The sequence below is a fragment of the Sinocyclocheilus grahami genome, unplaced genomic scaffold (genome assembly GCF_001515645.1).
Source record: "Sinocyclocheilus grahami isolate Dianchi unplaced genomic scaffold, SAMN03320097.WGS_v1.1 scaffold318.1, whole genome shotgun sequence".
NCBI lineage: Eukaryota > Metazoa > Chordata > Actinopteri > Cypriniformes > Cyprinidae > Sinocyclocheilus > Sinocyclocheilus grahami.
In genome coordinates this window covers 110,358-132,091 of record NW_015505497.1, presented here as the reverse complement: position 1 = coordinate 132,091, position 21,734 = coordinate 110,358, and the positions used below count along the sequence as shown (strand labels likewise).

The window sequence follows — 21,734 nt, the reverse complement described above, 5'->3', positions numbered from 1 at the left end:
CTAGCGTTCTGACGTAGAACATCCATCTCTCTTAGTTCATCATCTGTATATTCTGGTTCAATTAAGGCTGGGCAAAAAAAATTGCAAGTCATTCTCTCTGTCGAAATCTTCAGACATGTTTATGAAGGCAGTTTTAAGTACAGCGCGTCTTCTGCTTGTAAACAAGGAGCAGTGCATCTGTGTTCTGTGCCAGAACGCCGGCTCCTGCGTCAGCAGCACCGCACGCATGCGTCATGGTACTCTCGTGAACGTTGGTGAAGACTGACAAGGAAGAGAAGAAATTGTTGAATAAAGTTGTTATTTTTGTTTTCTATGTGCACAAAAAGTATTCGCGCAGCTTCACAAAATTAAGGTTGAACCACTGATGCCACATGGATTATTTAATTGATGTTCTTACTGTCTTTCTGGGCCTGAACATGGCAGTAGTTGCATTGCTTTGTATGCAGGGTCAGAAAGCTCTCGGATTTCATCAAAAATATCTTAATTTGTGTTCCGAAGATCTGAAATATACTGTTATGTTTATTTTATTTAAATATTTAAAATATGTTCTAAAATATAAAATATTTTTTATTATATTATAAATAATAAATGAATATTTATTATATATTAAAACACAAAGTATTTGCATTTATATTTTCACACCAAAATTATTTGCTATGTTTTTGGTTTTCATTATTGTCAACAAAAAAAAAAGGAATAAATAAATAAACTAAATAAAATACAAAAATCGTGTCTTTTTTTTTTTATTGTCATTTTAAGTTTAGTTTTTTGTCTGCTTCTTAAACAGGTTGTGTTAAAGGAACATGCAGATGACAATCCAAAGTTGGCCATCACTGGTTCTCCTATTGTATGCTGGCCAAAGAAGACGGGCAAGGTATGAATGGATATGCAGAGCGATTAGAAACATTAGGATGTGGCCGAGCAAGATTCTTTAAGCTATTTTTAAAATCATTAATTTGACTTACATACTGCAATGTCATCAGTTAATTATACTTAACAGTAAGACAGATATGGAGTAAAATGTGTTATGAAGGTTTTGCTGTCGCCATTCCTTCCTAATTTCCCCCTTCAGATTTATGGTTGACGTTGAAATTAAGAATATGTTTAGAAGATTTTTGTTTAAAATGCCTTTTTTGTTGTTGCACTACTGAAGTAGTTGTGAAGCAGATTCTGTGGAAATATGATGCAGATGTCTGTATTTAAAAAAGGCAAAGCTGAACTTTGCATTAGTATTTCACTGGAATGATAAATCGGCATCAGACACAAGGGAAGTGTTGCCAGTCCCCCAAAATTAGACCTGACCAATCACACGCAAACCTGCACTTATAGACTTGTTTATTTCCCTATTGAAAGTGACACACGCGATTGGATATTGGCTTTTGTGCTCCCCCCACTTCACAACACTAAAACGACGACGACTCTCGACGACTAAAAGCCCAGCTGCTGAATTTTCGCCTCCATTGTGTCTGTCTTTTGTGATTAAAGACCATCTGTCCTTATACTGCCCCAACTGGCCTCTCTTCTTTACCACATGACCCTGTTCTGCATGCCCTCTTCCTATTGGATGTGTCCAAGCTGTATTGGTTCATATTAAAGAGCCTGTTTTGCATACTGCACACCCATTGGCTCTGCCGCTGTCCCCTCCCACTTCTTGGAACTCCCCCTGCTGCATATTGATGAGCATGTCTTGCTCTAGCCTGTGTTCTCTGATGGCTAAGGAACAGAAGGGAGGGCTGTGCCGTCTCGCAGCCAGTAGCAAGCCGGAGCTGCAGCCATGTCAGTTAGCAAAACGCTGAGAGGACTCTAAGAGCCATGGCCATGTCGCTGATCACTGACGAGGAGGATTATGAGAACTCGGATGCTGAGCAGGTAGTAACGTTGAGCTGGACCTACAGGTCATTAGACTTAAGAAAAGGAGATGCGAAAGGTTGAATGCAGCTGTTATTTGTGTGTATTTGCATGTGTAACTGAAGTACACGTGATAAGGGAACTGTCAGAGCTGTCAGAAATGTTTATGGTGACCGCTGATAACTACATATGACTAGCACACAAGTTCAGTTTCTAGCCTGGTGCTCATTTTGATCCACTTTGTCACAATTCTTCCATTTTATTTATTGAACTTGAATGAATTCAAGTTCAGGTTGTTGAAACATGAACCTAAACTAGTATTTCTTGATGCTGTAAGGTCTTGTTAGGTACTTTTAGGAGTTGCAGATGAAAGTGAAATCAGTGACACTTCATGTGGAAGCTGCGATATTACCATTATTATTAGTCATGCTATGTTAGCAGCTACAAATGCTTTCCAACAGTCCCAGTTGATGTTGTAATGCACACTGCAGGGTTTCGAAGGCGTGTGGGTTCTTTGAATACTTTGCATATGTCTGTTTGTGTGACTGTCCACGTGAGACTCTCCCATCGCTTGTTTTATGTTTGCGGTTGGGCGAATCTTTGATTCTCTTCCAGTGAATCCTTTTGTATTCCTCTTCTATTGAAAACATACAAATGCATTTCACCCCAAATGCTGTCGCCACTGAGGAAAGGATGCAGCTGCTAGATTATTATCATTTTATCATCCATCATTAGGATGAAATACATCTCTGTGGCTTTTGTAAAAAGACTGTGTATATTTTTACTCTCGCCACTCGTTTCAGATATTTGTATAGATCATTGTGTTCTTCAACTTCCTCAGTTTCCAGGATATTTTTAACTGTTTTGGCCACAGCCCAACAAGGGCCTCTTTGAGCCGGTCCTACAAGATGAGCGCATGGGGGAGGGGTGGGACAAAGAACCAACGTGAGTAAAAACAGTTCAGACATGTTCCTGTTGTGAACATATTTAGTCCTGGACCTGTAGTTATGAAAATGTAGGTTTATACTGATCCTGGATCAGATGTCATTTTCAGGAAATCAGATCTTGCATCAACACATCTGGTCTTGGATGCTATTTGAGGGCTGACCTCTACACAGGTCATCTTTGAAAAGCTATTAGTGAATTATTAGAGAATTGTGTATAAAATAAGTGTTTATTGCTTATCAGTATTGGTATAATATCAGCCACGGAAATAGCAGTAAACCACTATTTAGACACTTTTACCTTAAAACACATCATTTACTAACTTAAGTGACTTTCTCAGGGGCACAGTAGGGATCAAGCTAGTTTTTTGTTTTATCAGTTAATCTCCAGTTTTTTTGGTCATTGCTGCTGGTCCTGCAACATTTGCATTCGTTTTTGTTTTTGTATTGTGATATTCTTCGCCCCGGTGAAAAGGCTTTATTTTGCTGATATCTGCCTCATCCAGTTTTGTGAGTTTAGTGTTAAATATCAAGTGTATCTTCACACCCTACCAATTAAATTTGCCATTGTCCCTGCAGCTGGGTGTGATTTGTGAATTTTGCTGTTGTTTTGCAGAATCATTTTAATTATTATTTTTAATTTGACTATATTTCTTAACAAGTTGGACAATTACATCTGGTTTAATGATGGTATCACAAACTAAGTGCTTGAGTCAGCTTGTTTGTGTATGGTTACCATGGATATATATTTTTTTCTGCACACACACCTATACCAGACGGCAAGCATCAAAATCCATGTCTGCCCTTAATATCTACAATAATCCTGTTTTAGAGATCCTCCATCTCTGCAGCGGTTTTTATATGAATGCAGTCTTTCATTTCTGGCCTTGTCAGCAAGCTGCTCTAACGATGTCAAGCAAATCTGTTTACGCAATTAATCTGTCATAGCATGTGCAAACATTCAGATGCTATAATGATGGTTGGCTTGCAAGGCTCTTCTTATTTAAGTGGTTTCACAATGAGAAGTGTAACATTGTCTCACTTTGATAAGATTATATTTTAACAATGAAATCAGTCATGTGAGACTTGACAAGTCTCCTCTGTTTGGCTTCTAAAATCTGCTCTGAACATTTGTATTTATTCAGAACATTTTGATTGATATCAAAATGACAAAATGTGCATTGAAGTGAGAATAAAACTATATATATATTGATGACACATTAATACACAGCCAACCCCACAAGGAGTTAGTGATTGTTTTTATTTTTGTTGTCTGTGTCACCAGGGCCGGATTTACGCATAGGCATTCTAGGCACATGCCTATGCTTGCTCGTACAGTGGGGGCCCAAACACAATGAAGAGATATATAATATTTTTGTAATACGATGGGATATCTACAACAGTAAAAGAACCAAAAACCCCAGAAGACATGAGCAAATAAATATAACAAACAATAGGGTAAAAATGACAAACTATTTCCATGTCTTCAACCTTTTTTATGTAAGAAAATCACGCTTTCTTTCTCCCGTTCACTCTCACAGATGCACATACAGTACAGACATGCACTCGTGCGCACACACGCGGAGACGCGGACAGAAACTTGATGTCAGAGCTGTGGCTACCCCGTGAATTTATCTATAAAATAGTTTTGCATTTCTCAGTAGCGAGGTTCTTGAAGCAGTTCAACTTAAAAATTCGCTATTAGTAGACACTGCTGCTGAATACTGCTGAGAGACGCACAGACGCAAGTATTCACAAGCGCTTAATCTCCCTCTCTTTCTTTCGCTCTCTCTCTCTAATAACTACGTTAGACTGCATTAATAACTGCGTTAGCCTGCATATCAATGGCTCAAGCCTCTGTTATTAGCTCTAAAATGACATTTTGGAATTTGCAACGGAAGGTTTGGGATGAGGTGTGTAAAAAAATTAGCTAGTTCAACACACATGAGATTTCAGGACAGAAACATGTCAAATGTCTTGAAACAAATCATCTGAACAATTGTTGTGTGATTGTGACTCCAGGCCGTTAATTAGATAAATATTATTTATCTTTTATTAGAGAAATAATGCACTCCCAAAGTGGTTATGTGGCCACGTCGCCGCGCCTATTAATGGAATGGTCTTTCTCAGTCCTCAAACAAATTAAGAACTACATTCGATTTTTATTGACTGAACGCAAGCGCTTATTGCGATAGAAAACACTGTACTGGTTTCCACTGATTAAGAAATATTTTTGTTTGCTTGGGTAGTAATATTAGGCCTATTATATTAATAGGGAAGGGGGGCCCGACAATTTGCTTTGCCTATGTCACGAAAAGAGGTAAAAGAGTGTCACCAAACAAAAATAAAATAAAACTAAATTAAATTAGCATTTATTTTAGCCAGTATCCAATAGAACCAAAAGAAGAATGTTATCAGAAAAACTAATAACAGAGTTGGCACCGATAGCCTAGTGGTCAGTGTGCCTTCATATAACTAGTGCTGTCAAATGAAAAGTTTTTGTTTACATAATATATGAGCGTGTACTGTGTATATTTGTTATGTATATATAAATACACACACATGCATGCATATATGTAAGAAAAATATGTTATGTTTATATATTAAATATATTTTATATAAAATAAATTATATGAATATAAATATACATGGAAATATTTTTAATATATACCATATGTGTGTGTATTTATATATGCATAATAAATATACACGGTACACACTCATATATTATGTAAACAAAAACTTTTATTTTGGATGCAATTAATCGCGATTAATCATTTGACAGCACTACATATAACGGCGCTGCATTACGGGCGTCCCAAGTTCGAATCCCAACTCGAGGACCTTTTCCGATCCCGCCCCCTTCTCTCTCACTCCCACTTCACTTCCTGAGTCCTTTATACTATCCTATCGTAATAAAGGCAAAAAATAAATCTTTTAAAAAACAAAACGGATAAGTTGTTTGACCTCTGCTTGGAACCTTTGATTTTGGGTGGTGTTCTTGTGGGATCTTTAATTAATTTAAATGTTTTCACCCAGATTAAAGATCCTGTCTTTAATCTGGGTGAAAGCAGCTCTTACAATCACAAACTCACGACATCCAACACATTAACAAGAGATATTAGATTTGGTCTGGAATGTTTTTCCCACTGGCAGTCTCCCTCTCCCCCGGCTCTGCTGACCACGTGCTTGAATTTGTGCTTCTGTTTTCCTCAACTCGGTTTCATAATACATCACATCTGAGATGTTGTGAAACAGCAGTTTCTGCTTTCTGATATTTGTAGATAACTTCAAGAACTCAACAGTATTTTGTTGTTGCTTTTTCTTTCATTTCGTCCATGTAGGAAAGATCGTGCGAGGCAACTTCTACTACAAACATCAAATTCAAAGCTCTGTGAAAACAGGACTTTTGACTCTGATTGAAGAGCTAATCTCAGCTCTTATGGGCAGAGAAATCCACTTAGGCTGTTTAAAAAAAATGTACCTATTGAGGAGGTCGGGTTGCACTTTCCCCCTCTGGCTAATGCGATTGTTCATGTTTTCCTCCATTACGAATGTTCATAAAGAGGGTGGAGGACAGATTCATTCTCATCAATCATCCCATGGTGCCGTAGGAAACTCGTGCTGTGGGTGCTGGGACAGGCATGACTTCCACTTGATGTAATGGGGACATGGCAACCCATGGGATGTGGAATATAGCTCTTTGAAGAATAATTCCCTTTGACTTGCTTGAGAGTTTATAAGTGTGTATATATTAAGCTTATTTGTGATTTATAGTCTGAATGCACTGTTGCCATTTTGGCCTAATGGCCAAGAATAACATAAAAGCTCTATCAAAAAGGAAACAGAATCAATAATGGAAAGTGCTTCACATTAAGGAGATCAAATGGCAAATACAAACATGCATTCATTCTGACGTTCCTGCTACTGCTGCTGTTTTCCCCTCTGTTGCATAACAGCTAAATCAGTGGTGGAATATTTGTGTTTCTAAGGAAATCAATTACATTTATCAATACATGTTGTTAGGAATAATATTTGTTGGCTGGTTTAATGCATGTTCCTGTAGCTGTATCCTGACTTATTGTTCTTTAATTGACTTAAAGTTAATAACAACAGGGAATGTCCTCCAACTTTACTTGACTGACATTGTGGGCAGATTTTATCGGTATTCACAGAGTAGTAAAAATGCATTCTCATGTTCTGTTCTCCAATTTTTTTCTTTAAAGTGCCTCGTGGGCATATAAACAATTTGAATAACTGCACATACAACTAAATCTGAACCATATGAACTCACTCTCAGAGTGTGGGGTCTGAAAGTTGATAGGCTTGTGTTCATTATGTTTGCATTCCCTTGACTATGTGACATTGCATTTCGTTACTGTTAAAGTCAGCAAGCAGCTCATAAACAGATCATGTTCATCATGTCCTGCTTTCCAAACATGTTCAGTATGCTACATGTAAAACGGGTTGAGAAAAGCTTAATCTTGCTTCTCATTTTCCTTTGGCTCTTGTATAAATAATTCTGTGGTTTTATATGTTTTAGCCACGGCCGCTCAATCGGCCAAAAACAAAGATGGGCTCGTCTCCATCGGCTGCTCCAGGCTCAACAGCAGGAGGAGTGAAGCTCTCGTCCAGTCGCGGTTCATCTAGTGCCCGGCGCAGACGGACACGCTGCAGGAAGTGCGAGGCATGTATGCGCAAAGAGTGTGGCGAATGCCACTTCTGCAAAGACATGAAGAAGTTTGGTGGACCAGGTCGCATGAAGCAGTCCTGTATCATGAGACAGTGCATAGCGGTCAGTCTGGGTACTCATCATCAAATTTGACCCTTGATCTGCTGAATGGCACATCTGGAGGAACTAATAGCCGCTCTTTTTGTGTTTTGCAGCCTGTTCTACCTCACACTGCTGTGTGTCTGGTGTGCGGAGAGGCTGGGAAAGAAGACACCGTAGAGAATGAGGAGGACAAGTTCAACATGATGCTTATGGAGTGCTCTATCTGCAACGAGATCATCCATCCAGGATGCTTGAAGGTTGTTTTCCTAATCAGGCCACCAAACAATTGGAAACTGTGATATCTGAGCCATGATGGCATCAACAATCTTTCAAATGTCTTATTTTAGACATACAATGTTGTCTGTCTATTGTTCTTTTGAGTAGAAACTTATTCTGTTCTGTTGTTCAGGAGAAGGATTCTGGCAGTGTTGTAAATGACGAGTTGCCAAATTGCTGGGAGTGTCCAAAATGCAATCATGCTGGAAAGACTGGGAAAGTAAGCATCACTGTCCTACCTAACAACATACTTAAAAATAATGAAAATGGTATTGATACAACGTAATGGATATAAACTTGTCTTGTATTCTTTCCCACCTTTTGGTCACAAAGCAAAAAAGAGGCCCAGGGTTTAAGTACGCCTCTAATCTCCCTGGCTCTCTGCTCAAAGACCAGCGAATGAACCGGGATATAAAGGAAGAGCCGGAATCGAACATGTCTACAGAGTCCTACACCTCAACTGTTTCACCTGTCATGAAGAAGAAGACAGAACGAGAGGACAACCCTACCTGCAAGTCAGAAGACGCCTTTAAGAAACGTTCTCCCAAATTGGAGGACAACCCACTCCGCAAGAAGAGAAAACTCTTTGAAAAGGACTCAGACTCAGATTCCAATGTCAAGAAAAAGGTAGCAAGACAATGAATAAGTAAAAGCAAATAAGAGATGAAATAATATTTTTGCAAAGCATGTATTTTGACCCTCTTTTAAATCCACAGAAGAAGCGCTCAAAGCCTGAAGATCTCTCAACCTCTAATGTCCTGGGACAGATAAAGACAGAAAGAGAGGATTATGAGGATAACAGACAGGAATTGGAGAGGAGAGATTTCAGTTTTGTGCCCTCAGAAGAAGAGGATGGAGATGATGAAGAGGAGGAGGAAGAAGAAGAGGAGACAATGAAGGAGAAGAGTAGCCGAGAGGAGAATGGGAAGCTTGTGCACAAGACCTCCACTGTATGGGAAGGCGACCAATCACAGGGCGGTTTTAACCAAGCAGGGCCCAGCAGCGACTCGGGTGTTGATACACAGTTGAGGAGCCAGCGAAAAACCAAACGCAAACCTCGTCTACCCAACAAAGAACTGAGCAAAGAACTAAGCAAACAACTTAATCAGGAGATCCAGAAGACAGAGGATTGTCTGGCTCATCAAAATGGCAGGGCGGTGAAGACCGAACCAGATAGTGATGGAGAAGTCAGAAAACCACTGAGGAATGGCAGCAGTCATCTGAGAGACTGGCTGGGACCTAAGCGGGAACTAAACGGATCCTTGCGAGAGCAGGTCCCGGTTAACTGGATCAGGACTACACCTACCCCTGTCATTCGGCCAACACCTTGCCGCTCTCCACCGAAATGTGTTCAGATGGAGCGTCACGTTATTCGCCCCCCTCCGATCAGCCCCCCTCCGGATGGCCTGCCCCTAGATGATGGGAAGAATCACGTCATGCAGAGAGAGGTGTGGATGGCAGTGTTCAGCCACCTCACACACCAAGACCTCTGTGTCTGCATGCGGGTCTGCAAGACCTGGAACAGATGGTACGTCTTCCAGAAATTAGGAAAGAAAGCATCATAATATGTTGTGCTTTTATGCTGCATTTGCACTTGAGAATTTACTTTATACTGCAGCAGATGTTTAGAGGTCTAGCTCTTCCCGCAGTACTACATGAGCATCCTTTCCCTCCATTGGTGCTTTCATTGGTTTTCTACCTTGCTCTCAGACTTAACCACATCTTTAACCCTTGTCCTGACCAATGATAACACTGGATTGTATTTGAGTCAATGGAATGAAGTGATCCTTTTTACTTTCAATTGTGACTTAAAGTAGCTTAGATCCTTAAGGGTTGGGTCCTCCATGTTAGGTATATTCCAAGCAAGTGCCAAACTCAACTTCGTAAGATGCACAGCAAAGTTAAGTTTTCTGTCCTCTGTTCTTAGGTGTTGTGATAAAAGACTGTGGACCACGATCGATCTGAACCGGTGCAAGTCAATCACTCCACTAATGCTGAGCGGCATTATCCGCAGACAGCCAGTCTCCCTGGACCTGAGTTGGACCAACATCTCTAAGAAGCAGCTCAGCTGGCTAATCAACAGATTACCTGGTACAATCACACACTTACTTACCGCCTAAATTGATTAATGGTGGAAACAGCTTTGTTTCAGTGCTTCTCCTGATGGTGTAGCCTTTATGTACTCTACACCCCAGCCATGTTACCAGAGATCTACCTTACTTTGAGGTTTAGTTACAATCCTAATCAAATACACATAAACCAGTTAATTAATATCTTCAGGAACTTTTGATAATTGCAAACAGGTTTTTTGGAGCAGGGTTGAAGCTGAACTCTGCATAAAAGTAGATCTCCAACAACAGGATTGGGTATCCCTGATGTATGCAAACTCCACTCTCATGTCTGATACTTGCATGACTCCTTTGTGTTGGTTTCCTGACAGGTCTGAGGATTCTGTTGCTGGCAGGCTGTTCGTGGGCAGCTGTATCAGCTTTATGCACATCTAGTTGTCCTTTGCTAAGAACTTTAGATGTGCAGTGGGTAGAGGGACTCAAGGACAACCAGATAAGAGACTTGCTCTCCCCACCGACAGACAACAGGCCAGGTACTGAATGATAGCATTAATTGCTGTTCATGCCCAATATGTACTCTTGACCCATTTAGAAGTTCTTTATCTCTTATTTTGCCAATTCATAGCACCCCCATGTGTACACAGCAGATAGTACAGGTACATTTCTGTTACATAGTTTAAAAACTGACATGGTAAAAGATGCATATTGCTGTCTCTCAGGTCAGTTGGACAGCAGAAGTAAACTGAGGAACGTGGAGAATCTCTGTCTAGCTGGTCTGGACATCACAGATGTGTCCCTGAAGCTGATCATAAAACATATGCCTTCACTGTCCCAATTGGACCTTAGTTACTGTAACCACATCACCGACCAGAGTGTGAATATCCTCACGGCAGCCGGCACCACGACCAGAGACTCTCTTACTCACATCAACCTTTCAGGTATTGCAGGAAATACTAAAACCCTCACATAACGCCATATCGCCAGCGATAGATGGTATTATCGTGCATGGGTGGGGGCAAGAGAGAGACTCTGTACTTATCATAGGCTATTTCATAACTTCGTTATCAGTCTAAAAGGTCTGCAGTCAACGGTGAAAATCAAATGTAGATTTATTTTAAAGAACAACAGTTTAACACTAAATATTGGACATAAACAAACACGTTAAATATAAACATATTTTAAACAGGTAAGTTCATATATTTGGAGTAAAGTTAAATTAGATACATCAGTCATACAGCGCTCCGGACCGCGCGCCCCATGACGAGCCCGACGCACTGCCACAGAAACAAGGATGAGATGCGTGCTAACATAACTGTGGCATTAAACTCAGTTAGTGAGGGCTCGGTTAAAATATTGCACATATATAGACCGTTCAGATTACTTGTTAAAATGCAATGAAATACCTTATATCAGCAGACGATGTACGTTTGTGTTTGTGGTTGGAGACTCCTTCACTGGCTACAGACTCTAATCGTCATTTGCACAAGTGCGAAATGCGGTGCTGAAGTGAAATAGCAGGGCAATATGATAATAATAGCCGAATTATAATAGGCCGCCTAATAATAATAATTTAATACATTTATAGGAATGAGCCTAATATCGTCTTGACTATCGACAAAGACATGTGCTATCGTCGATATCTCGGACTATCATCTATCGGCACAACCCTAATATACACAAACTCATCTTAATCTGATAAGATTGCTATCTTGCTTCATGCTTTTCCCAAGATGCAATGCATAAAACAGCAAGGCCTCTACTCTTCACTTGCTGCTGAGGTCAAGCATTAATGTAAATCTGAGTGGTTGTGGCTCTAAATCCCTTTTCCTTTCCTCCACAGTTTGTAACAAAGTTACAGACTTGTCGTTGACCTACTTCAAGCGCTGCGGAAACATTTGTCACATCGACCTGCGGTACTGCAAACAGGTGACCAAAGAGGGTTGTGAGCAGTTCATCGCAGAGATGTCTGTCAGCGTGCAGTTCAGACTGATTGAAGAAAAACTACTGAGCAAACTGAGCTAGTCAACAAAGACACTGACAATAACTTGACCTAGAACCCAGGGAACTAACAATTTCACCCATTTTCTACACTTTTTTTCAACACAGGATGTGAGGCCTAACATGCTTAACAGAAAACCAGCAAAGAGAAAAATGGCATATTGCTAAACGACACACGCCAAGCAAATGCCTGAACTCATCGACATCAGAGCTCACAAGTGAAGAAATGTATTGATCTCTGGTGGCCAATTCAGCCTTTCAATCGGTTTTATTGTTTTCAATTTGCTTATGTTGTGCTGCTAAGGCAAACTTTTATTGTTTTTTATGTTTACAAGGCACAGCTAGCAGAGCATGCCAATGTTAAAATGCTGTTGAAAGGCATGTTTACTCATATTTTGCATAAATGTTATTAAAAAAAGAAAAGGTTTTATAGTCACACAGTGCAGTGTTGCAGTGACAAAACCGACTGTTATTTTCTTTTTTGGAAAAGAAAAATTCAAAATGCATGTGCTTTTTTCGTTACCATGCAAACGTTAAGCTTCATGCAGTGTTAATTTTTGTATCAGAAGGGATTTCACACTTTATGTGCGGTATTAACTGTACTCATAAATATATATAGACTTTATTGACGGTATTCAGTCAGTACAAAGTTTATTTTTTTCTACGCAGTAGGAAGTTAAGCAGATCCCATCTATACTAGCTATAGTAAATGTGCAGATGTTTTTGTAATGTTAATTTAAGATGTAATGTCTTCTAATGTTATAAGATGTTCTACAGGTACGTTCTCTTTTCCATACGACTATTACTTTACCTGGGCTTCTTTAATATGTATATATCTGGGGGAAAACATATTTGCACTGTTTGACCTGAATAAATACTTATATTTTTTTCCAGTATTGATGTTTTGCTTAACAGAATTTTGACTGTGTGAACAATTTGGTATATTTTGAGCAGAAAACGATACACAGCATTGAATCATTTCATAAATTAAGATCCGGTTCAAGCAATTATGATTTCCCTCCTACCATTTTTTGCCGCCTTTTCCCTCACTCTCGTGTTAAGACTTATAATTGAGTAAATATAGCACATTATCACATACAGACAGGCATACCTGAGCAAATCCGTTCTCCAGAATAACCAGCAACCATATCCGTGTATTGTGCCATGAATATAAAGTTATTTTCATCCGCTTGCGTCTGACTGAGAGTAACGTATTCCTATGACTGCGTTGCACTTCGCAGGCATTAGAGGGCGCCGATTAGCATTTCATCGTTTGCAACTGAGGAAAAAAATAAACACTGAAATCAGAAAACTCTTTATTTTGTTAGTTCAAGGTACCATATTTTATTAAATTTAATAAATCATCTTTGAATTACCAAAATAAAAAGTTCAACATTCCAAAATACAAAGACCAGATCCCAAAACGTCTTCCAGCGCTCAGTTTAAGTCATTTATAGTGTAATCTTGTCTGCTCAGCTAGAGTAGTTGCCCTGACGTTCGACAGATACTGCAAAATTTGATTAAAAAAAGTTATTGAGGTTCCAGTAATAAGCTACATAGCGGCAGATGCTGGATTCCAGTGACTCTGTGAAAAAATACGATACAGTTTCTATAATCTTGCTATAAATAACCCTTCTGCTAGCTGGTCATTTGATCCGGTGTTATGGATGGTGATTTGTGGTATGGCAATAGCTGATTTAATACATGAAAATAACACGCTTATTAATAATATAATCCAGAAGCCATTCTGCACATTTCTACTTTGGCACCTACAGTACGTTCCCCCTTCACGCCAATGGTCTTAACTGCTGCTACGACAACATGCATCTTAATGGCAATCGGTTTCTCTACACGCACATGTAAAGATTTCTAATATTGCACATACAATAAAGCATTTCCAAAAAGTTTACAGGAATGTACTGTAAACCACTTAAACTTCCATATTTTTATACGTTATTCCTCTAAATCTTCCCTGGGTCAGTAACCGCTGAAATGATTTCAAACGTGTCAATGAATGACCAAATAAAAATGGGCAGCAGGAAATGCTCGCTCTGTAAAGAAGGTGTGCGCAGTACAGGTCTCCACCACTTTGAATCTAAAGGGGCAGTTCATTGGTCCGGTCATGGCCCCAGCCTGCTCGATCCAGCAGGAAGCATCTGGTGTGTTGGTTATCCAGTAGAGGTGAAGCTCACCCGTTAAGACTTGAAGACGTGCACCGCCCGCACCACGTACTGCCTGCAGATGGGGCACTCGCTCATCCTCTTGCCGCACTTGGTGCAGGTGACCATGTGACCGCACTCCAGCAGAACGCAGTCTATCACGGCATCCATGCAGATACGGCACAGGTTCTCATCAACGCCACCCAGCTGAGCTACTTGCACACCATCTGCAAGACAATATATGGAAGGTTTGAGATCTTGTTTAATAGTCTATCAATCTGCTCTATTTGTGTGTAATGAGGTTTTCTTTCCGCTTTGGGAAAGATTGTTGTACATAGCTGCATATGCAATGACATTTTACAAGAAATACACAAGAAATTTTGAGCAGTAAAATGTGTCATTTAATTTTCATTAAATAAAATAAAATAAATTTCATTAAATGAAAGTGCTTTAAACGAATGTTCCAGGTTCAATACAACATAGAACTCAATAATTTTTTGATTACGAAAGTAAATGTTTTCGGCTCGTCACGTAATTTAATAAAAGCGCAATTTTAAAAGTGCAAATAAATGAGGACATGCATGTTAAATATTTGAAAATCACTAAAATGTGAATTTATGTTAAAGGACATTAATTCTTTTTTAAAATAAAGAATATAAAATGCTTTTTGAAGAACATCGTTTTAAATGACATTTAAATTTAGTTCAAGTTTCAGTTTTGAAAAACAAATCATTTTAAAATAAATTTAAATTCAGTTCAAATTTTGATTTTAATTAAAATTCAATACAACTTTAAACTCTATCAAAAGCGTTTTTTAATTATGCACAGATTTGATTACATCCCATAATAAAAGCAGTTATAATGGAAATAAATAGGGATGTGTGCCTTAAATATTTGAAAGCAGAATGAAATTTGAATTTTTGTTAAAGAACTTTCATTCTTCTTTAAAAAATAAAGACAATAATTGATTTTTCTTTAAAAATAAAGAAAACAATTCAAAACATATTTTCAATTAAACAGAATGAGACAGAAAATGTTCTTGACTCATCCCTCAATTTAATAAAAGCAGTTCTAATAGAAATAAAAAGGGAAATGCACATTAAATATCTACAAGCAGAAATTTGATTTTTTGTTAAAGGACAATCATTTAAAACCTTAATAAAATGTATCCAGTTATTTTAAATTAAAAGTCCTTATAAAACTGATATTTTTGCTTTAACAATAACCTCAGCAAAGAGTAAACATTATTTTCTGTATTACTGAACCTGGAACACTTTTTTAACACACTGTCTTTCTTATTTGACATCCTTTTAGCCGGTCAATATCAGCGGTCAAACCTTTTAATGAATGATATACAGTACGTGCTTTCAACTCTCCTCTATGGCAGACTAAACCAGTATTTGCTGATGTCAGTCTTATTATCTCTATTAATTGCCCTATAAAAAAACAAAACGATGCACATCCCTAAAGCATCTGAAACTTGGTCCCTCTCCAAAAAGCCACTTAATATATTTTCTGAGACTTGGACAGCTATAATCTTCGGATCAGTTTGGGCCATTTTCCAAGCAGTGTTAATATAATTGATGAAGGCAAGGTGCAATTACAGTAATGTGACAAGCTATAAAAAGCCAGATCACATTAGGAGCATAATTCATGACACAAATGTGATCATGCACGTGGAAACCACATATCAAACTCTCCCAGCATGCATTGGGAAGAGTCACTTTTCATTCATGGTAATGATGATGTTGGAGCCACATTAAAAAAGGCTGAGTCTTACCTCCAATACCTCCATTGCATATAGGAGGAGGGTAAGCTATGACTTTGATTGACAAACACAGCAGTGGGAGAGTTAACATTATTAGCATTGGGCAGCTAATGTAAGCTCACATGCATATAAAAAACTGGTATTTTCACAAATTGCTACCCAGAAAGAAGAACATACTTCCATGTTATACACGATTCATGCTTCACCAGGCTAGTAATTAGTCCTGGTAGTAAGGTTTTGATATTTTACACTGTACATTTATTTAAAAATATTCAATATAATAATATGTATTTTTTTTAATGTCTCAAATACCAGTGTTGTTATTGTTAACTACAACTAAAACTAATCAAATAAGATTCAGTAATAAAAAAACGTGTGCGAAAATTAGAAATGCTGCCTCTGAAACGAACAGAAATAAATTCGTTACGTTGAAGTACTAAAATGACTCAAACTAAAATAAAAACAAATTAAAGGTAAATAAATGCATTCAAAACATTAATTAAAATAAACAAAAACAATAAAAATGACAAAAGCACATAAGAAAAAATACTAAAAAACAAAATAATACTACGATATAAATTAATATGTAAAAATACTACTATAAATACTTTCAAGTACAATATATCAAAACATTGGTTTGCTTACCTGCAGCTAGGCTGTTGCTAACATTTTCCACTGCAAGGAAAAGAAAACGAGAAGAATCAATTTTATGGAGAGCAGAAGCCTGTTTGAAAACCACATTAGCCACAGCTGATTTTGGGCTGATCCTTGACTGATTCAATTTCATGTTGTTATTTCTCACATGCAGTCTGTCAAAAAGATTCGGAGACTGTGATAAAATGGCTGCATTCCTCCTCATCCATCACTCTTATTATATGATGTTGTCAGCTGTGCTCTTTTCAGCCTGAACATCTACAAAAGCGGACCGCTGAGTTTCCTTCTCATTATTCTGCCAATTATATAGCCAGCAGAAGATAAAATGGTCATATAAAGCACCCGAGGAATCTTTCATACTCTATTCTACTAATTCAACATAAAGAGCCTCTTCTAGCAGAAGGATGAAATTACTTAAAGGGTTAGTTGACCCAAAAATGAAAATTAGACTGTGTTTTACTCACCCTCGAAGCATCCTAGGTGTATATGACTTTCTTCTTTCAGATGAATCCAGTCGGAGTTATATTAAAAATTGTCCTGGCTATTCCAAGCTCTATCATTGCAGTCAGCGGGTGTTGCAGATGAACAGTCCACAAGTCGTCAAATAAAGTGCGCACATCCATAATAAAACGTGCCTCACACGGCTCCGGGGGGTGATTAAAGGCCTCCTGTAGTGAATGCATGCGTTTTTGTAAGAAGAATATCCATATTTCAAACATAATAAACACTTTTCTCTCACTTCCGGTATCTGTCATATGCGGAAGCCGTTGCGGCGGATGACGCAGGATGTATGCGCAGCGCGCGCACCTCTGAGATATGCAAGTCTCACGAGTTTGTTTAATAGGAGCAAAGGAAGCAAAGTTTCCTTACTTTAGCAAAGGAAAACCAGTCTCCTCTTGGTTTATATCGAAATCCTCCGACATTTTTCTTTGCAAATCTTCAGTTTGTACTTCTAATTCGTGACCACCGTTTCGTTTTGTTCTCTCTCCACATTCGTCACTAATCACGCAACGCCGACGTCCTACGTCATCCGCTGGAACGGCTTCCTCATATGACATATAACGGAAGTGAGAAAAAAGTGTTTATTACATCTGAAATATGGATATTTTTCTTACAAAAACACATGGATTCACTACAGAAGGCCTTTACTCATCCCCCGGAGCCGTGTGAGGCACGTTTTATTATGAATGCGCGCTTTATTTGACGACTTGTGGACTGTTCAACTGCAACTCCCGCTGACTGCAATGATAGAGCTTGGAATAGCCAGGACAATTTCTAATATAATTCTGACTGGATTCTTCTGAAAGAAGAAAGTCATATACACCTAGGATGCTTCGAGGGTGAGTAAAACACAAGCTAATTTTCATTTTTGGGTGAACTAACTCTTTAATAAAATAACTGAATCATGTTCTTACACCTCCTACACTTAAAAATAAAAGTTCTTTTTTGGCATCTATGGTTCCATGACGAACCTTTAAAATCCACGGAACATTTCCACTGCACAAAAGGTTCTTTTTGTGCAGTATTAAAATGTTCTTCACGCTAAGAAAAATTATTCTTTTAAGAACTGTTCCCTGAAATGTTCTTCTTAGAACCCAAAAATCCCCCTTTTGGAAGCTTTATTTTTAAGAGTGTCCGACTCCTAACAATCCTTTTTTGCCTATGAATGATGTATATGTAGATGTTTTAGAAACAACTAGAGCACAAGTGGACTACTTCGGGGAGAGCTCTACACTTTATGTGTGACGTCGGCTCTTACTCGATCTTCGGTTGAGTTGGTTCTCTCTGTAGAGACGATGGACGCGCTCCACCAGCTCCCATTTCTCACAGCAGCCTGAATAGTTGACGAAATTGCGGGCGAGAATCTCCTTCAGCTGCCGCACTGTCAGGCTCTTGATCTCATCCTCGCGGGACAGATCCGAGAGGGAGGCACGTGCTCGCCTCTGCGTCGCTGGGCTTGCCTGCTCGGGGACAGACATCAAGAGACACGTGGACGGATGGGTTTTAGCATTTCACTGCAGTCCACGTTGATATTCCACCAGACTGCTCATTTTGAACTCTGTAGATGTTCTTCTGAAGTATTTGCCAAACACTAAGCAGAGTTATCGGATGGCACTGAATTATTAATGTTAATGGTTGCTCAGTGAGAATCAAGGGGTTTTAAAGTAACCCAGTCGTCTTCACAGTAGGTGGCACAAACACTCTACGCATGCAGATTTTGTCAGGTTTGTCTCACCTCCAGTATGTCGTCGTGAGGCTCCAGGTTGAGGAGGGAAACTGATGTAGCATCTCCATGGTCCTGAAGATAAAACACAGAAATCAAGAACTTGTATCAGATTATAGACTAGAACCTGATTAAAATCAGAATGTGAGTTCAGACTGAGCTGTGCTGTGAGTTCAGATCCCATCTTTTTTTCTCTTTAGTGTTTGTATTAATTTATTTAAATTTTTGATAGGACAGTGTAGAGAGTGGAGAGAAAAAGAGAGGGGGATGGGATCGGGAAAAGTCCACGAGCCGGGACTCGAATGATACATTAAATCTTTTTTTAGAATTAATGAATTTATTTATTTAAACACAACACATGTTAATTAATAAAAATAAACATAAAAAATAAACATTAATACATATAAAATATAATTAAATGTAGTTAAACAGTAATATTGTAAAAAAAAAAAATTATAATAAAAATACCCAGTGTGTTATTTTAATATATTTCAAAATGGAATGTATTTCTGTGATGCAAAGCTAAATTTTCAGCATTACTCCAGTCTTCAGTGTCACATGATCCTTCAGAAATCATTCTAATATGCTGATTTGCTGCTCAGGAAATGTTTCATATTATTATTAACTCTGAAAACAGTTGTGCTGCTTAATATTTTTGTGGAAATCATACTTTTTCAGGATAATAAAGAACAGCATTTTAATATAATATAATATTAAAATTGAGATACATTACAAAAATACTCCTAAGATACATTACAAAATATTGAAAATATTGTAAGCAATAAATAAATATATTTCAATACCTAAATGTATTTAGATATATATTATACAAAAATTGTCTAATTACATAATACATTGAATTTAAATCATCTATTTTATTCTAAATCCTGAATCACAACTTAAAGCAAATCATAAAAATATTATCCGGAAGTGGTTACCATGCAATAAAAACAAGCCTTTTATGAAATTCTTAGAGACCCCTTAAGAAAAAGTAACATTCACTTTAAATCTCCTTTACAACTATGAGTAACCTCTGTGTCAGTGCAGTTTAATCAAACCGTCTTCCCATCACATCCTCACAATTAGCTTCCCTTGGATCTGCAAACTGCACATCAAATAACACCACATTACAGAGTCAATCATTCGTTCACTCTGATTGCAATAATTCCTTTCCTGTGTCACTCACAAAAGGACCATGTGGTCCTGGAGCAGCCGGCTTTTGTATGCTTTTTTGGGTCTCTCACTAGCTCTCTCTTTCTCTGTTTGCCACATTCAGGACAATTAGCTAATGGCCCTGCGTTCTTCCTGTCTGCTGTCTGGCAGAAGAATGACTGGGTCTTTATGAGGAGAGTCTGCACATGGACTGAGATCTAACACACGGGCCACATACAGACGGCGTATTAATAATGAACGGGTCAGTCTGCCAACTCCGGCTCTGAAGTCACACTGGACCATCACAGTCTCTTCTCAAACACACACTTCAGGCCGATTTGCCTCCTAAACTCGTTTGCACTTTAACGTCTGTGCTTTTAATCTGTAAGAGAGGAGGTCATTCTGACTTTGCTATGACAATCTGGTATTTGCTATTGACTGTTCAAATGTTGAGTTTTGCGCATCGTGTGTGTGTGTGTGTGTGCGCGAGAGAGAGAGAGAGAGAGAGAGAGAGAGAGAGACTAAATGACATTATTTACTGTCTTTACATTTATTTTGAAAGATGAAGCTCGCGATTATGGTAAGGGGTGTTACATTTCCGACGAGTGCTTGCGGTGTTCGGCCAATCACAATGCACTGGGTCAGCTGGCCAATCAGAGCAGACTGCGCTTGTCGGAAGGAGGGACTTTGTAGAAAACGAAGCGTTTGAGAGAGGCGGGGCATAGAGGACCTACAATAATGTACAGTATTTGAAAAATAATGTGTTTTTTGAACATTAAAGCATGTCAACATATTCTGTTACACCAAATACACAAAATAATGATCTTTAAAAAAGCATCATATGACCCCTTTAAATCACGTTGCGCAGGAATTACCAGACAACCTGTTCCAACATTATGTAACCTGCTCAGCATGTCAGATCTAAAAAAAAAATAAAAAAAAAAGGCAAGGCCTTAAACGTCATTGCTAGCCTTGTGGGGTACAGCTGTTTCCAGTATTCACGCGGTCACGTCGCATCAAAGCACGTCAGCATGGATTAATCTTTAGTAAGTGAGGGTTGTAAGCAGCTTAATAACTGTACAGACAACAGGAGTCAATAGATTATGGTGTAGAAATGTAGAAGATTGAGAAGAAATCCTCACTTTATGTATTCAGAAACATGCTACGTTTTAAAGTAAATGAAAACAACGAAGCGTGACTCATGACATGAGAAAAAACATGGAAGTAGCTAAAACAACAGCCGTCAAACAATGTGGTCAGATATATTTAACAATATTTACAGGACTTAAATTAGTTTGTTTGATTTTATTCAGCACATTTAACATGCAAAATGCAATGCGCATGTTAAAAGTAAGCATGCTAAACACAAAGCAACAAACATTGACAGTAATGTTAAAGTATTACATTAGAAATCAAGTTCCCTTTCAGTCGGTCACTCTCGACGTCAAGTCGGAGGACCGACGAATTGGGATCTCGCTTAGAGGGACCAATCTACTTCGAGTGTAAACTAAACGAGCCAATGCACACTGGCATGCGATTATTGCAACCAGCTGCTGCTGATCACAGCGTGAGTATAAGTAGGCAGCAGATGCAGCGCATATTCAGCTTTTCGCTTCGGAGCCGAGCGATCACATCGTTCTGCTCCTGACTACTCTACTGAGAGAAGAAGACTGAACGAGTTCAGCGTGCTCTTGGAGAGCTCTTCGTGTTGGCGGACGGCGCTTGCGGTGGTGGTTTCCCGTGTCGAGTGGGTTGCACACATCAGGCTGCACTACCCCTGTTTGTGTTGCAGATGATCATCTCCCCTGTGCGCCTCAGCACGCTAAAAGAGCTTTTTCCCCTAAAAGAGCTTTTTCCCCTAAAAGAGC

At 38.7% G+C, this 21,734-nt stretch overlaps 3 protein-coding genes across 5 annotated transcripts in view; 1 reads left to right on the top strand and 2 right to left on the bottom strand.

Moving 5' to 3' along the window:
- The window catches only part of kdm2bb (lysine (K)-specific demethylase 2Bb), a 37,573-nt gene extending 24,562 nt beyond the window's left edge, over positions 1–13,011 (top strand). For both annotated transcript variants that reach the window (XM_016294443.1, XM_016294444.1), the window contains 10 exons: positions 788–874; positions 7,336–7,587; positions 7,680–7,823; positions 7,976–8,062; positions 8,176–8,469; positions 8,559–9,370; positions 9,770–9,933; positions 10,283–10,444; positions 10,631–10,849; positions 11,752–13,011. In XM_016294443.1, coding sequence (XP_016149929.1) covers positions 788–874; positions 7,336–7,587; positions 7,680–7,823; positions 7,976–8,062; positions 8,176–8,469; positions 8,559–9,370; positions 9,770–9,933; positions 10,283–10,444; positions 10,631–10,849; positions 11,752–11,933 — 2,403 coding nt within the window. In that variant the 3' untranslated portion in view covers positions 11,934–13,011. The remainder of the gene's footprint in view (positions 1–787; positions 875–7,335; positions 7,588–7,679; positions 7,824–7,975; positions 8,063–8,175; positions 8,470–8,558; positions 9,371–9,769; positions 9,934–10,282; positions 10,445–10,630; positions 10,850–11,751) is intronic.
- Positions 1–13,183, bottom strand: part of orai1b (ORAI calcium release-activated calcium modulator 1b) — a 42,023-nt gene extending 28,840 nt beyond the window's left edge. Inside the window, exon 1 of the mRNA XM_016294448.1 lies at positions 13,021–13,183. Coding sequence (XP_016149934.1) covers positions 13,021–13,095 — 75 coding nt within the window. The 5' untranslated portion in view covers positions 13,096–13,183. The remainder of the gene's footprint in view (positions 1–13,020) is intronic.
- A 221-nt stretch (positions 13,184–13,404) lies between these two features.
- LOC107602055 (E3 ubiquitin-protein ligase RNF34-like) overlaps positions 13,405–21,734 on the bottom strand; it is a 28,263-nt gene continuing 19,933 nt past the window's right edge. The window contains exons 4-8 of one of the 2 annotated variants that reach the window (XM_016294445.1): positions 18,727–18,789; positions 18,250–18,451; positions 16,482–16,511; positions 15,849–15,890; positions 13,405–14,295 (exon numbers count right to left, since the gene is read on the bottom strand). In XM_016294445.1, coding sequence (XP_016149931.1) covers positions 14,105–14,295; positions 15,849–15,890; positions 16,482–16,511; positions 18,250–18,451; positions 18,727–18,789 — 528 coding nt within the window. In that variant the 3' untranslated portion in view covers positions 13,405–14,104. The remainder of the gene's footprint in view (positions 14,296–15,848; positions 15,891–16,481; positions 16,512–18,249; positions 18,452–18,726; positions 18,790–21,734) is intronic. The other variant, XM_016294446.1, reaches the window with a different exon arrangement.